The sequence below is a fragment of the Ambystoma mexicanum genome, chromosome 8, assembly GCF_040938575.1.
Source record: "Ambystoma mexicanum isolate Mex_15411 chromosome 8, UKY_AmexF1_1, whole genome shotgun sequence".
Classification (NCBI taxonomy): Eukaryota; Metazoa; Chordata; class Amphibia; order Caudata; family Ambystomatidae; genus Ambystoma; species Ambystoma mexicanum.
Genome location: NC_090929.1, coordinates 294,562,226 through 294,579,753, shown reverse-complemented (window position 1 = coordinate 294,579,753; position 17,528 = coordinate 294,562,226). Strand labels below are relative to the sequence as shown.

Below are 17,528 nucleotides of genomic sequence, written 5' to 3'. Positions count from 1 at the left end.
TTCCAATACGTTTCTCATTAATGCTGGGACGACTTTTGTTCAAATTATAATGAGTCCCTCTTAACTGCTTTGTAATCCCATTCCCCATGTAACCTTCTATTCCAAGGATTAACGTCACAGTTACCGGTAAGGTCTTGGACTCTCTTTCTGCCTCTTCTTGGCTCAGTGGCTCACTTGGCGTGCCATGTTTCACGTGTGATTCGTTCTCGTCTTCCGAATCAAACTTGCACTGTATCTCGGTTCGGGAGTGGGTTTCTCCTGTCAGTGGTATTGGCCTTGTTCTACGGGCAGACTGCCCACCACAGTTGCCGGGTGGTCACGCCAGCACCAAACTCTCTCTTCAATCGTGTTGTGTTTTCCTCTGTTCTCATACGCCAGTCTCCTAGGGTCTTTGGCTCCTCGTCAGAGCTTGACTGGCTTACACATGCTCTTTGTTCTGTGAGAGCTCTGCCTCCTTCTGCTCTACTACGCACAGGGAGCTTCCCCCTGGTTCTCTCTGCTTTCCGGCTTCTCTCTGATTCTTGTCCCCTCTCGCTGTCTCATGCTCTCTCTTGTCATATCATCCCTTTTCAGCATCCTCGACACTGTCCATTGGAGGGACTGATTTAAAGGGACAGTCTTAGTTTCCTGTTGTGGATAGCATAGGTTTACTTCATCTTTATGGAATTGATAATATTCCATTATGTTAGACAATCACTCTGAGGGCATCAGGGAGCTCCTCATGGGACCGGGAGTCCTTGTCCCCAAGTGGGGAGTCTCTCCCGGTGAGGTCCCGCTTGCCTCAACCCCTAGGGAGGGTGGTGCGGAGCAGGCTCACTCACCTAGTCTCACTGGGGGCTTCCCTTTGGGAGAAGGGATAAATTCCCTCAGTTTGTCACACCACACAATCATATTTCGGCACATCTTCAAGAATAGGTTTGCTTACCATGGCCTGTTCAGTACACCAGACCTGAGCCCATAGTTCTAATGACCTAGTTGCAAGTATGCCACCTGAAGGTGACAAAGCTGCCTCAAGATGCAAGATGTTCACTGATGTCGGCATACAATGCAGACGCATTTTGTTTGCCAGGTCAGTAATACTTTTTCCTTTGAGACCTAGAAAAATAACCTGATTTTCCTCCAAATCAATTATTCTATTGATTATTTGATTAATCTAACCTTAGAAGATATCCATGGCCTCATTGTCATTTGGGCAGTCTCGCCACAAAACAAGGAAAGCTAGTGAGCAGCAAAACATCCACTTTGCAATGTTCCTAAGTCCACCTACTTTGCGCCTATGCATTTTTGAAATGTTAAAGCCATTAAAATATGCAGCATGTACCATAACAGAACTGTTACCCTGCATCTCCCTCAGTTGGTGGATACAATGCTGCTGGGATGCGCTGCAAGATCCTTGCTGATTATTCAGGCAGATTGTGTACAACCATCTGTTGAGGACTGTAAAATCACTAACCTTAAAGTGGGGCAGTGCATCTGACCCAAAAAGGAGGAGTGTCGCAGAGCAGTCATGCTTATATCTAGGGAGGGGAAGCAGGCAGACACAGAGGGACAGGTAGTCCACAAAATTATCCACACCAGTATCCAGAAACATATGCACCTTTATGAAGTTACACATATATATCTCTGTTCAATAAGTATTTTAAGCAGTGTGACGATTCACAGGGTCTCGTCACTTCTCCCCAGTGGAAAGCCTTTTCCTGTGGTACACCCCATTTCGGTGTGGCCAGTTCGGTGGGGGGAGATTTGGCGCAGAATTTTAGGCTCGACCAGACCAGCGCAGGGATGTTTTGGCGCCAGCATTTTTAGGGACGGCAGCTAAGGCATAGAGACTGTTGTGATACCACTACCAATATTAGAGCCAAACACAAATCCACTTAGAGGTAGAAGAAGGAAATGGTGCAGGAGCCGAGAGGGAGCTGACTCACATGTGTGGCAAGCATTGCCAGGTGGTGGCGTGACCTCAAGGAGGGGGACCACGTGGTCGGACAACAACGCCGAGACCATCCAGGAAGATACTCTGCTGAGCCCCGGAGAGCAAATCAGAGAAGGAAATGAAGATGTTGGAAGTGTTCCTCGAGACAGAGTGATCCCGACCCCACAGGGAGAAACGATGACGCCAACCCAACAAGCTAGAAGTAGCAGGAACAGCTGGAGACCCAAGAGGGACCACAGCCAGACGTTACACAGCAGAGAATATCACAAATACCGAAAGACTCATCATATTCGCCCCAGTACCTGTAACAGTAGTAAAGACCATAACGAATACCGAGAGACTCATCATACTCTTCTCAGTAATGATAAAAGCAGTAAAGAGTATAACAAATACCGAGAGACTCATCATACTCGTTCCAGTAGGCGTGCAAGCAGCAGAGTATGGCCTTGATTTCGAGTTTGCCGGTAACCCGTCTGTACTACCGGTGGGTTACCATGAAACTCGCCTTACCGTTACCGGCGCCCGTTATCCCGGTGTTACCGGGATATTACGGGAGCCGGCAATGGCGGTAAGATCCCATACCATGGAGTCCCACATAACTCTATGGGATGGGGACTACTGAATCACTGAACGGTGCCAGTGATTCAGTGATTCCACTGCCGGTAGGGGCTGGAACTCCCGGCAGGTCAGGCCTGCTGATAGTTCACTGCCTCTACTGGCAGACTCAGAGTGAGCCAATCCGGTAACAATGCTAGAGCCAGTAATACTGGCATTTTGTCTGCCATTGTTACTGGACCGGCTCACCCACAATGAGGGCCTCTATATTGAATTCAGAGGGACTCATCACATTCGTCCCAGTAATTATAAAAGCAGTCAAGATAGGGAAGAAAGTCAAAAGACTTGTCTCAGTGGTTGGGAAGACGAAGACAATAGCAAAGGGGAACAGAAGAACCTACATAGTGGGTCACAAAAAGGGAAGTGGAGGACAATTAAGTGGTAAAAGAAACCGGGGACACTGATCTCTGGGAAGTGAGAGACTGTGAAACCAGTGCAAAAGAGAGCGATATTGATGTTAGGAAATCCAGAGGAATAAAAGTCAAGCGCCTTGGTTAGGGAAACAAGGAACTGTTAATAAGTCAAGGCAGGGGATACCCAGGGCTTTAAGTGGGCCGGGGCCTGCCGGGGCTGGGCCCCGGCAGGCTCCGAAATTTCGTTTTGAGGCGGGGCCCTGCCGGGGCCCACAAATCTCCCCTTGCAGCCCCAGCCACTACACGAAAAGGCTTTTTTTCGACAGCCTGAAGCTCTCGCTCGTGTGCGAGAGCTTCAGGCTTCAGAAAAAAATGCCTTTCAGCCATAATGGTGGCGCCGCACCTGCGAGGCATCCCTTTAATCAAGGGATGCCTGTGGGCCGGCGCCACCATTATAGAGAAAACGTGAGGCCGCTGGAAGCAGAGGCCTTGCTTTCTAAATACTGAAGCTCCCGCGGATTCGCGGGAGTTTCAGTATTTAGGAAAAAGGCCTCTGCTTCCAGCGGCCTCACCCTTTCAACCTTAATGGTGACGCTGCCCCTCCCCAGCTGGCGAAGGGCAGCGCCACCATTAAGGCTGAATAGGCGAGGCGCTTTCCACTGCCAGGCAAGCCTATAGAAAACAAATGCAGAGATCAGCACCCTCTCCCCCATGGGGAGAGGGTGCTGATCTCTACAAAAGGCTGCCTGGCAGGGGTGCCAGTAGCCCCTTGAGCCGAGGCTTGTCAAGGGGGCGTGGCCTCACGGGCCAGCAGGACCCCCGCTGTTAGGCCACGCCCCCGCGATGAGCCCCGGCTCGATTTGTAGTGCCACTTAAGGCACTGGGGATACCTGAGAGAAGGTGGCAGAGTCCTCTTGAGGAATTAAAGGAACTGATTAACTGAGTTGCAAGGAACAATCTAAAGATAGACTATTAAGTCTGAGAAGGCCTGTTCAGGGAAGAGCCATTCTCCTGGAACCCTCTTTTTTTCCAGTTGGTAATTAGGGGTAGGGTCAGAGTGGGATAGCTTTTTGGATGGAGGATGGACTATTTTGATTTGGACAACCTCATTAACGACGAGCACCCTAGTTAAATTCTGTTAGTGTCAGGCTGAGAGGTCCTGTGTCCGCGGAAGCTGCTGAACCCCCGACAATCCCCCTGAAATGTAATTCCCAGAACTAGATATTAATTCAGCTCTGCAAACTACACCCCAAAGGGAAAGGGGGAAGTGGATAACATAACAACACCAGGCAGACTGCGTCAAGGCTAACCAAAGCTGAACCTGCAGAGGATATAAGAAAAGCAGATACAAATCCTTTTATTACTTACTTAACCTTTAGAGTTGGAAAGACTTTAAATCCTTAACTAATAAGTAAGAATCATACCTGGTTCTTCTCTTGAAATTTCTTAGAGAAGCTTTTAAAGAAGCTGAAAATCTCTCTTACTTGAGTCTCTTGAAATTCACAGCAACTTCTTATTTTGGGCAAACCTGGAACGTTTTGCTCTTTGCCTTTTTTCCAAAATTCACTAATTGTCCAGTTAAATTGTCTTTAATATTTTCTTTCTTTTTCTTTCAAACTTTTCTTTAGTTTCCAAAACCTTTTTACAATTCAATAGAGTTTGAGAATTCTTGAAGAAACACGTGCTAAGCACACACGCAGATGATCTCAATGCTGAAGATTTGCACGTTGAAAACTTCCCGCACTGAAGAACACGCGCACTGTAAGAAAAGTCCACACGCAGAAAACACACGCGCTTGTAAACACACGCGAAGCAGAATTCACGCGCAAACGGATTCTCGCGCAGATAACACACACGCTTGTAAACACACGCGCAGTTGAACTCCCGCACCTAATTCCCACGCACCTTACAACCCACGCGCAAAAGAGTTCACACGCGGTCGGGTTCACGCGTTAAAAAGCACACGCGCTGGTAATCACACGCGCAATTGAGTTCTCGCGCAGAAGAACACGCGCTTGAAAACACACGCGCAATAGAGTTCTCACGCGGAAGCACATGCGCTAGAATACACACTCGCAATAGAGTTCTCACGCAGCGAACAGATTCTCGCGCTAGGAAGCACACGCGCTGGAAAACACATGCGCAATAGAGTTCTCACGCGACGAACAGATTCTCACGCTAGGAAGCACACGCACTGGAAAACACACGCGCAATTGAATTCTCTCGCCGAAACAACGCGCTTGAAAACACACGTGCTATTTTCACTCGCACGCGCAAGGTTCAACGGTTAGTTTCAGATTACACGTAGTACGTGTTTAACAAATAGCGTTCACCCGTTAACCTCTCGCTAAATCTCAAGCGCACTCAACCAGTTCAAAAATATAAATTCAAAGAAAATATTTTACAAGTTCTCACTAAAATGTCTTTAAGAGAAACAGAGCGGCAGTCTAATAATCTCTTAACAAAGTCACTTATCTCCAGAACGATTTCCTAAAGATCTTCAGAGTTTCCTGTCTTCAAGTCGCATTCCTGACAGCTGAGAACTTCTCCTGAAACCCCCAAGAAAGTAGCCGCTCAACTGCTGGCGCCTGAAGGATAAAATCCACCAGGCCCAAGTCTTAAGCAGGAGCAGCCACTACACACGTCCTCTCAGCTGGGGCTTAGATGATGAAAGGCAAAGAGTGACAGCTTAGAATGTTCATTGTTGTTCTGCAGTGTTTTCTAACCAATCAGAGCTGTCACTGTGAAACTCCATTTTGCCTTGGGTCAGAACCAGGATTCTGAATAAGGAAGTTAAGGCCAAACCAACTACAATAGAAAACTTCCCACCCACACAAGGCTAATCTAAAAAAGGATAATAAAAGAGAAATAATGGGAAAGAAACTTGAATAAGGGAAAATAGCCTGAATAGGGGAAGGAAACCTGACAGTTAGGTAGGGAAATCCCATGTTTGGTAGGGATAGATAGGCCATTTGTTTATTATTTGAATACAATTTCAGATAGAAATGCCACCTCTTTATCTGCGTCCTTCTTCCGACCTATCACAGCAGACATAGCACACATTAAAAATACTTTGTGCATGTATACAATCAATACATTGTCATAAAGTCCTAAGCCACTCCTATACTATAAAACAGGTCTGCAACTTAGTGATAGGTAAAGGAGAACCAGACAGTAAGACACACAGGGGCTGATTGTGAGTTTGTCGGTAGTGTTAAAATACCCAGTAATTGCCATTCCCGGATATTTTATCAGTCCGCCTCAATTCGAGTTTCATTACTGATCTCTTTTTTATGCCGTCCTTTGTGTGGAGATTTTGTTTCATGTTGTAATTACCGGGTATGGTAATGACCACATGGAGTGATTACCGACCCCGTGGAATCCTATGGGACTCCAAAATGGGGAATAACGGAAAGGGCGGCATGACTTCTACTTATGCAGACCTACCAGTAATTACTACGTGTGATAAGACAATTTGTTTGGAGGTATTCCCTCCAAACTCGTGATCATGCCCACAGTATTATTAGTCCCTAGAGTACTCCAGATGCCAGCACTAACACAGTCACCATAATCCTAAACCAATCGGACATAGTATTTGGAAAATACTAATGTGCACCACACAGGCAATGAAGGGCCTCTGGGGTAGGGTGGGGGCAGGTGGTTACCGAAACACACAAACGACAAGTCGCCAAGAAATAAGACCCATTTCGGCTAATATCAATGAGACTTTACACTTCCGGAGGAAAAAAGATACAGCAGGCATGATTTACGAAGCGTTTGTTTTTCAATGGGATTTTCCTATTGAAAAACACTTTGTGAATCAGACCCAGAGTCATTAGAAATAGTGACATAGTAATCAGACATTCCAATGAGCAGTAGTGGAATACAAGACTTTAAAATGTATTATAAATCACAAGTGCAAGTTAAACTCCAGTCCTTGGACTAAAACTCACTGGGCCCAAGGACGGATGCAGGAAAAATGTCCACAGGCAGTTACATTGATCCAAAGTCACATTGGAAGAGTCTCAGACGAGTAAAATGTTCAACATAAGAATCAAAAAGACAGTCAATAAGCGTATCCATGTGTATGGCGAAATGTTAGGTAAGATCCTGTTCTACCGCCAGGTGTGGACTTCGTAGCAAAGAGCCTCAGCAGATGTCAAAGGGCACTTTCTTAAATGAGCTCCAGAGGGACTGGCCTGAGAGGAGATGCAGCACAGCAGAATTCAGCCCCAATATAAGCCCTAACTACAAAACATCAGAACCAAGGACAACAGGAATCTCTGAAGGTAATTATCAGAATAACGCATAAATCCAGGCCACATAGGTAGTGTCAGGGTCCGGCTTGAACGAATTCCACAGGAGCTGATGCTGGCCCCACAGACCCTCACTAGGAGTTCACCTCTCAACCCTAAAGTAAAGCTGAGCTGAGAACCCCAAGAAAGGGAAAGGGGAATTTGGATAAAATAACAACGGAGACACTGCAGCCCTGCAACCGTATGGTAGGCTCTGGTATCTGTAGTAAACAAATACACTTAGTTAATTATACATTAGTGTAGACTTCTTATCTTAAATTATTTTGGCAGCAACTCTGTCTTCTTTACCTCTTAAACCTCTGTTTAAGACTTAGAGGTTAATTATCTACGTGGAGTATAGAACAATTGTAGTACTTAAGAGCATGTTGTCACTAGCCATTCAAGTCTCTTTAGAATCCTAAGTAATGACTCTTGCAAGCAGTTCACTGACTTAGATATTCTTGTTTGCTCCTTAAGAACCTTAAACTCTATGAGATTTGAGTTTTAAATGCTTTTAAAAACAATGCAGTCTTTTCTAATGAAGTATTGAATTCCTTTTGCGTGAAGGTTACTTAAATGAAACTCGTTAACTTTCTTGAATGCTGCTGCTCCTGCGTCTGCGTGTGAATCTTTCTTTTTTACAAGTGCGAACGTTTAGGGATGAACACGCAAATTCACAAGGCGTGAAAATTGTCCTCGCGCTGAAAAAATCACACGTGCACCGTATTAAAGAGAAAACACGTACATGCGCTAAAAGCACACGCGCACCTTAAATAATTCACGTACGCGTGTAAAATGTGCACGCGATTAAAAATCACACGCGCACCGTAATAAAGAGAAAACACGTACACGCGCTAAAAGCACACGCGCACCTTAACTAATTCACATACGCGTGTAAAACATATACGCAATGAAAAATCACACGCGACATAAAAATGGACTTGCGCCCTATCGCAACCGAACACCAGCTGTCGTATGCAACGTCACTCACGCGAAAATTGTACACACGCTAAAAACAACTCGCGCTCTGTAAAAATGGGCTCGCGCTCTATCGCTCTGCATACACGCGCGCTCCTATAACGACGTTGCGGATGTCACGAGGCCTCACGCGCGCGCTAAACAGTCTTGAAACACTTTCCATGTAATTTATAACCTTAAAACTTGCGTGCACAGTCTTTACACTTGTCTGCTTACTGTATTTAAACTAAACTTCTCTCAGTTAATTGTAAAGTTCTTAACACTTTAACTTCTTATTAGAAAAGTGGAAATTCACTGTGAAAATCTTTAAGCTTTAAAAAGAACGATCCCACCTGAGGTCTTCTTGTTCACTCTGGCTCAGCAAACAATTCTCTTACTTCTCTGGTAAATCCTCTGAACTCTGAAAGGCCTTACTTAAGGAGCTTAACAAATGTACAACCAGCCACTGAATTTCTTTGGATGAAAGGCAGTTTAGAATCTTGCTCACCTCACAAGAATCAAACCCATTGTCCTTTCCACCAATCAGGCAAACCAAACATCATTGTTCCTTTAACCAATCTGATTAAGTTTCTTTCTCTCCATCTTGACTTGGGCAAGCACAATGTTAATTCTATGTACAAACTCTTTCTGACTACTACTCAGCCAATTCTATGTACATACTCTTTCTGATTACTAATCCAGCCAGCCCTGACAGGTAGGTACAGTGATACAACCCGGTAATTTAAAGTCTTCTCTTCAGGTGTGGCTTACAGGATCTTAATAGCCAGGACTTGAATCCTGGACCAGCAATGGCCCAGACAATGAAAAAGAAGACCAATCAGACTTCCCAGAAATGACACCCTCAAGCCTGAAGCAGAAACAATGATGAAGGATGACCATAGAAAGGTGGAAGAACCTAGCAAAGAAGGTTTTGGTAGCTCAACTAACAAAAGTAGACAGCCCACCAACAGAAGATGGACTCATGAAAAAGGCTTTTGTGGGGGCAACCCAGTAACGTCCAGATAAGCAAATGAGGTCAGGTTTTGGGGCAACGTCAACTTCCAACACAAAGGCAGGATGACCAAGGCTGCAAAACAGGAAGTTGACTATAAGGTATCCAGTGATATTATCGCTGGAAATAACATCGAGGGTGATTAGATATATTTTTTAAAGGCAATATCAACACTTTCCCCAAATATTCCAGGACTGGAGTTTGTTTATATAATTGCACCAGTGTTAAAATATGTTGGGGAGAGTGTCTAGTGCTTTAAAAAATATATTAAGTCACCCTCAATGTTTTTTCCCGCAATAATATCACATATATCGGTAATACAACAGAGTTGTCCCCTGCACAGGAGGCCTGGCTCAGCCAACAAGTGGGCAAGCAGGAGGATGGGGGAGGCCCAGGAAGGGCATCCAGCAACCGAAAAGGAGAACTGGGGATTAGTCCAGGATACAGGGTCCAGCCAGTATTTCCAGATCTGACCCTTAAAATCCAATGTACCACAAATGGCTGGAATCCTTCAACGAGTGAGTAAGCTCCCTGACTAACCAGAACATTTGACCGAATTGAGTGTAGGCACAAGGTCTCCCCTGAATATACCCTCACACACAGGGGCTGGCCTAAACCAGTCCACCAATCTCATTAAAGGTTTAAAGACAGTGGATTGAGTGGCCAGCCAATCTCCACAGACCACCCCCAAAGAATTTGATAAGGCCTGACCATGAACTCGTATAGACCATTTTAAACAAATGTAGAAGGTGGCTGGGCTCATAAAAAGCTCACATGTGCAAAATGTCTATTTTAGGCCTGCCTCACAGTTTCTCTAGTGAAAGAAAGCCCCCTAAAACAAAATGGCCAAGAGCAGGCCTTAAAAATTACTTTTGTACCCTAATGGCAATCAATGCAGTAAATTGCTTTGCACCTCTTGTGAAGCCAAACCTAAATTACAGCTGCCACCAGCCTACTACCTAAAACCAATGTAGAGTGATATAATCACAATGGGAACAAACTATAGAGCTAAGAAAGCACCCCTGTCCCCGGTGTCTTATGGTCTACCATGGGATCTCAAACTCTAAGAGAGAGTCAAAAGGTTTTGTAGTGGCAGGAGGATTTCACTAGAAGTCCCCCTGGGGAAAAATAGGTCAGAGATCCAAAAAGTAGGAAGAAGAAAAGCAAAATGTCCGGTAGGACCTCAGAAGACTCACACTTAAGGCACAGCGCTTCAACTCCTAGCATAGGCCTGAACCACACAAGTTTGTTGGTAGCAATTGCTGAGCAGTCAGGCTTATCCTAGGAGGGGGAGAGGGCTGTAGGAAGGTACACAGAACTTAGAGTATACCCATAGGCCAAAGAAACACTGACACAGTAAAAGGTGTATACAAATAATGGTTTATTCTCTATATACACTAAGGTAAAGGTGATTCTTTAAAAAGGTAAGTACTATAACACACAATAAGTAACTTAGGAAAACCAATGCAATATTCACACTAAGCAAATCACTTTTGTAATACTTGTAGAATGGCAGTAAGCAATTCAGAGGTAAGTAAAACACTTTTGTAATAACTTTCAAAATAGCTGATTCAGGTAAGAATTAATGAAACAAGACAAACCTAAAGCAGTTAAATACTTGAATTAATTTCACAGAGGCCTGAGGCTTTTGTAGTTTATCCCTATCTAGTTATGAGTGTATCCGGATCAGATTGGTGGGCAAAACAAGCAATACACAAGCTGTAGAAAGTCAAGGGTTCCAAAGGAGGTCTTCACTTGCAAGTAAGTAACACTTTGTTGGGCAAAAGGTTCAGGAACCTGAGGGGAGGCTCCCAGAAGGCACACAAGCCTTGGGCCTGGGTGAACGTGAATGGGTGAACTTCCAAACACATGAATCAGCACTCCAGCAACACAGTAGTAGCAAAGCAACCCTAGGTAAGTTCTACCAAGAGTCTCACAGTACCTTAAGCATGAAGAAGAGGATCCAGCACATTGCCACTGTGACATTGCCCCTGTGATGCAGCCAGCACAGAATTCTTGGTCAGGCAGATGGAAGAAAGGACACTGGAGTGGATTTCACAGAAGCAGTCGAACGAAGAGGCTCCAGGCAAAGGATTCTTCATGGTTCTGTGCTTTTGGCACCTTTTTCAAAGCACCAGTGAAAGAAATGGTTACCGACCAGTCAATTCGTCTCACTTGCTAGGTGCAGCACTCGGCTGAGGGGACTTCAAGGAGTGGAACCTTGCCTCCGGAGGTCCAGAAGGATTCCACCAAAGTTTTGGGAGGATTTGATTTTCGGAAGGTGGTGCACTGCACAATGGCCAAAGGTCCCAGATTATTGGTGGTTTGCAGCCAGTGAAGGCCACAGCTTGTTGTGGGATGGCTTGAAATACAGGTCGTCTTGCGACTGATTGGCGTAGACAGGGTAAGGCCTGAGCGGGCAAAGCCCACCCAAAATCTGTAAATGCCCAATCCGCAGCCCTGCTTGTGCATTTACAGATGTTAATGTCACTGTGGTGGGCCCAACTACATTAGCTTCAGGCCCCACTTGCTATACAATCCTGGCTACGCCTCTGGTCCCACCAGTCTAACAGAGTTATTCTTTTCGAGGCTCTCCTGATGCTTGGAAGATGGGGTCGGACAACAGCGGTCAGAAGGCATCTCCGGTCATTTGGAAGTGGCTGCTGGCATTTCTCCTTTTCTTCCTCACTAGTTCTTCAGTTCCATTGGTCAGCTTGCCTTCAGCCTCAAGATCTATGCCTCTTATGCAGGAACCCAGCCAATCAGCACGCCTCTACCATTCATACTCTGGGTGGGGGCTGTCCTTTCAGGACAGCCAGCCTCTGAGTTGGAACTGGTTCCAGGCAGGCACAGCAGAAGACGAAGACCAGCAGAGTTTCAGAGTTCTCCCTCATTTCCTGTCTTCACAGACACACTGGCATGGAATCTCACAAGGACAAAATGCAAACAAAGGCATCCCCTACCCTGCACGACAGAAGAAGGACCAAGAAAGAACTAGCCATCTTGGATTGGTGAAAAAAGAATACTGTCACCATTTTGGGTCCATGGTGACCCTTTTGTGCACTACCTCAGCTATGGGTACAGACTGCGAGTATGAATTCCACAAAGGTAGGTAGTGTATAACTATTGCCACCAGTCATTCAGATTAGCTTGTCACTATAACCAAAAGGTTACAGGAGCAGTGCGAAAGGGGACACTATGTAGCCCTCAGCACTCCACATAAGTTGGGTGTACTGACCTCACAATAGAAACGTTAGGAAGGATAAAAATATCCCCCTGCTCTTGGGAACAGTAGTTCCCACAAGGAAAATAACAGAAAATAAAAAGGGAAGCTCAAAGGTCAACACTGCAAAAGTAAATTATATATGCCACAACACTTGAGGAAAGCTTGACTCTAAGAAAAAGGTATAAAAAGAATTATAAAAGGTTCCCATAAACACAGTAAAATAATGAGTGAGTTAGGAAAAAGGAACTGACAAAAGGTCCAGCAAAAAGGGCTGGGGGGCTCACAGTTGAAGGAGATTGTGCTTATAAAATGAAAATCTACCTAACAGAGACCTTTCGGCCTAAATGGCCTTCATTGCCTTGAATCTGGCACAATACAACCTCAGCTGACTTAGCAATGTTAATGATCTGGAGGGTTACTGCTTTGCTTTGGCTCAGGATTCTATATATGCTACTACACCAACATGCTAATTTCCTTCTCTATACAAGGTTCCTGAGTGCATCAGGCCTCTGCATGCAGATGATTGTCAGGCCTGTCTGTATGCAAGACTCCAGGGCAGCGACTTCCTCTCCCTCATTATCCTTCCACTCTGTTCAACTGCAGGGTGATCCAGGCCCCAAGGGAGACGTGGGACCTCCAGGACCTGAAGGATTTGCTGGCTCCGAAGGGCTTAAAGGGGACAGCGGAGGTAAAGGTGAAGCTGGATCTCAGGTAATAAGCCGTTATAGATTAAAACCTATTAACTATATGCAATGTTTGTTTCCACAGTAATAATGACAATCGGTAATTGTATGCTGCAAACATGAATTAGCATTGCCACAGTGTTAGGGAGATTTATCAGTTAATTCCCCCCTCCTAGTGAGACCCATGGCACTTTTTGCTGGACTTCTGCTACGTTTTTCTTTCTATCCTGAATGAGGGGTGCTTTTTTTCCCTTCATTCATTCTTATTTGCTCTGACCTTTGGAACTCTGTTCTGTGTTTTACCTTTTTCTATCGAGTCTGCTTTCCTCCATATCTCTTTAAAGGCATCTCTGTTTAACTTTTGCAGCACACAGCACTCTATTTGCAGTGTTGCGGGGAACCCATTGGTTCACTATCCTTAACAACTACTGTTCTTAAGGATACAGGGATATTTTGTATCCTTCATAAAAACTTTATATTATAAGAGATTAGCTCACACCACCTTGTGTGGAGTGCTAAGCGGATACTTAGTCCCACCTTCTCTCTACTCCTGTGACTTTCTAGTCACAGTGACGCCCCTACAGTTATGGCTGGTGGCAGTGGACGTGTTCTACCATCTTTTGTGCTATGTTTTACTGCAGACTGTATTCAAATCTCGGTTATGCACAATAGGGTCACCTATGTTTTAACATGGTGGCTCCTTTCTATTTTTGCCATTTCTCATATGGTTGTCCTTTGTTAGCCCTTCTTCTACCATTCTGGGAGAGGAAGGTCTATGTGTGTGTGTTTGCCTTTTGCAGGAACCCTTGGAAAGCCTAGGCTCCAGTGTGTCTGCGAAGGCAGGAAGTGGGGGAGGAGTTTAGCACTCCCCTGCCCTTTGTCTGCCAGAGTGCCTGAATTGAACGAGTTCCCACTGGTGGTCTAGCTGTACAGATTGGAAAGCCACCCGCCCATTTCTGTAAAATGATTAAAGACTTTGCAGAGGAGTGAGTGGGGAAATCTGAATATAAGGCGATGTTCCTGAGGTAGAAGGCAAGTCGACCACTGGATCAGACGATCTGAAGCTGAAGACGACCAGAGACGCCTGCAGACCCTTCCAGTAACCGTGAAGCAACCTCTGCTGTCCTGACCCTGTTTTCTTATCGACAGAGGAGCTCCGAAGAGGACGACTCCTTCTCTTCATCCAGCCCCAAGACAAATTTCTAATCGAGCCATCTCCCGAGGTACTGTCACCTTCCAGAGCTACAAACCACAAATACCAGGAGACATTGAACCTATTTGCAGTGCAACGTATTTGCGAGGCCAAATCCATCCAGAACTTTGGTGAGCTCCAGTTGGACCTTCAGAGGCACAATCCCACTCATCTAAGTCCCCTCACCAGAGTGTAGGACTACAGAATCAAAGTAGATCGACCGGGCGATAACCGTCCTTTGTTAGACCAGACAAAAAGGTGCCAAAACCGCAGACCGACTAAGGAGACAAAAGAAATCCATGCCAAGGGTCCTCTCTCATGACTGCTACTGTGACATCACATTCAGCGTCCTTCCTTTCGTCACCAGACCGAGGAATCAGGAGACCGGGTCCCTCGCTGCTGCACAGGAGAGAATCCAGCTACGCTTGCTTCTTCTAACCTACCTTACCTTAAGCCGAAGAGACGCTCCAGTGTGACTGGAGTGAGTTATAAGGTGTTTGGGTGTCCACCCATACTTCTAGCCAAGGCTGTACGGCTTGAATCCTTTAGGGTATCCCTCGCTGGGTCCCTATGACTTGTGTTATCTTGCTGAGCATTTTGATTCTAGTGACTAAAGCACCCTGAGGCACTTTGCCTTTCCAGCTGCTAAATAAGACTTTTTATTCACTCCTACACTGACTTTGTTTCTAATTAGAGATTGGACTTACAAAGCATTAGAAGCCTTACAAAGGTGTTACTAGAATGTCTAAAACTGCTGAAGTGTGTATAACCATCCTTTTCCTTCTCACAGACTTTTTCAGCTGTGACTTTATGATCTAAATGCCATTACCGTACATTATAATCTATACGAGTGCCCGTCTTTACTAGTAATACGGTAGAACTGTCATTAGTGTCATTCTCTGTAACAATTGTAACCGTAAGCAACTACAATTGAAGCAGTCACTCACCATTGAAAAGCATTGTTGATATTTCCTATGTGTTTTGTTTATCTAAAAGGCGTATTTACTTACCTGCCTGTGTATATAAAATAAATATATTTTGATATAACTTTTAGTGTATAAGTGTTTCTTTGGACTATTGTATTTACTGGGTTCAGTGTGCTTACCTACAGCTCACATCCTCCTCATAAAATAAGCCTGGCTGCTCTGCCATTCTACCAGATCCTTTGAGTAGTACAGACGTATACTAAGTATTGGGGACTTGTATACCAAGGGTTCGTTTTACCTCAAGTGGACCTTAGGAAAACTCCCCTAACACACATGGGATGGTGTGGGTGCGCATTATGTAATAATACATGCACGTGATGTTCATTTTGGCGAGAAGGTATTTTTGTGCAGTAGCAATTTCAAGGCTGTCCATTTATGTTGTGAGACCTTACACTGAGGTAAGAAACACTACTATGGCATGGCTTACATGTTGCAGCATTATTTGTTCAAGAAGGCACTTTCTTGGCGTTTTAGGAGGTGGAAAACGTTATGGCTTGATTATGAACATGCTTTGCAAAGACAACTTCAAAATACCCTCTGGCCGTCACCAGTAGCAGGAACAATGCAAATAAGGAGGGTCTGACTGGGGTGGGAACAGGGTGATAATGTGGGAGACGTTCCCACACTGTCTTCAGTCAATCTACTTAAGTGCAAAAGTATAGCTAGTAGTTAAGGTAAGAAACGCCCAGCTTAAAAGCATTTCATAACAATGAGACCATAAAGGAAATGAACAGTTGGCCCAACTGGTTTAGAAAAGTATAAACTCGTTTGAATATATTCCCATTACACCAACAGACACATAGATATGGAACAGTCAGCCTTTGGTAAAAACAATCATAGGTTGCTGGCTGTATGTGGGGAGAGGTACGCAGAGTGCCTGGTCATGCTTCGACAAAACGCATTGTGGCACACATGAAGGTAATGTTTGATACATTTGTCACTCCTTTTTGTACTTCAGATTAAGTGTTCTCAAGTAAGTGACTGTTTACATGGTACACAACCAAAAGATGGGAGCACAATATGGAGCCCAAAAACTTGGCAATATCTCAAGGTGTACATGGTTACTGGAGCGCTGTGGCTATGTGTCTTTGCACCACATGTAGGTTTCGATTGGATCTGAATTTTTCGCAATGGTTCATGCGCTTGTTCTAAATCCCTTTTGTTTTTCTTCAGGGACCACCTGGACCTCCTGGGCAGGCAGGACCAGCAGGTGCAACGGGTTTCGAGGTGAGGTGACCTCCACTTCATTAGAATGCTGGGTTTGGGGGGAGGGTTCAGACTTCATTTGTGTGTGACCACCACCCTTGGTGTCCTTGGTTTTACAAAAATCTCACTAAGATATCTCTTCTCCTCTGTCAACCTACAGGGCCCCCCGGGCGAGAAAGGGAAGCCGGGGGAATCCGGAGACTCCGGACTAACGGTAAGGGAACAGGGTCAGATGGTGCCTCTTGCACAATGTATGTCTTGCAGCTTCTTCATTTTTGTTCTTGCACAGAAAGAAGTCTGTGTATTGTGTATCTGTGCCTTGTGTGATAAGTGCATGCTTCAGAAAAACGCAAATAGATAACATTAATGAATTAAGAAAGCGGGTAGTCGGGGGTAACGGTGGGGTACAACGGGGTATGAGGAAAGGGAAACAAATTCTGAAACTGCAGTTTGGATAATGCACGTCTGGAAGTTGATGGTCTGGTCTGTCATCTAGATCTGGTCAGTCACATTCAAACACATAATTCTCAAAGCACTAAATGCTATTGAGAATAATTTAGAGGATATGCTCAATGGTACGCGGTATAAAATAACAGAACAGAACATTGCTATGATGAACATCATCACAAACTGTTGCTTTGATCTTCTGCCTGTGAAAATGATTTCTGACCGATTGACCAATAAGGGCCTAAGTGATTACCTATGAGATAATATTTCGTCATCCATTTTCCATTTGTATGGCCATTATATTAAAATATTCAGGGAAATTGGTTAAAACTGCTGTTGCTTTAGGATTGAACATGCACATTCCAGAAACTACGAATCAGGGACAAAAGCGCCAGCAATGCAGCTATGGACTTTTGGGGTGGCAACTTTTTGGATTGGGCCTGGAGGCTTAAACGCAGAGCCAGTTGGTGTGGCTGAAGATTTGGACATTGACCATGTGCTTGGGGACTGTGAGGCCATGACTGATATGAGCCCTGCAGCAATTTGGTGCAAGCCTTTTCACTTGGTTCCTGCCTGTCACGATCCGGCTTGCCGAAATCCACAGGAGCTGATGCTTGTCCCAC

General features: G+C 45.0%; 1 protein-coding gene across 2 annotated transcripts in view; it reads left to right on the top strand.

Annotated features, from left to right (window-relative positions):
- LOC138471851 (collagen alpha-1(II) chain-like) overlaps nucleotides 1-17,528 on the top strand; it is a 1,536,387-nt gene that overhangs the window by 1,298,952 nt on the left and 219,907 nt on the right. For both annotated transcript variants that reach the window (XM_069609694.1, XM_069609695.1), the window contains 3 exons: nucleotides 12,995-13,102; nucleotides 16,426-16,479; nucleotides 16,619-16,672. In XM_069609694.1, the coding sequence (XP_069465795.1) occupies nucleotides 12,995-13,102; nucleotides 16,426-16,479; nucleotides 16,619-16,672 (216 nt within the window). The remainder of the gene's footprint in view (nucleotides 1-12,994; nucleotides 13,103-16,425; nucleotides 16,480-16,618; nucleotides 16,673-17,528) is intronic.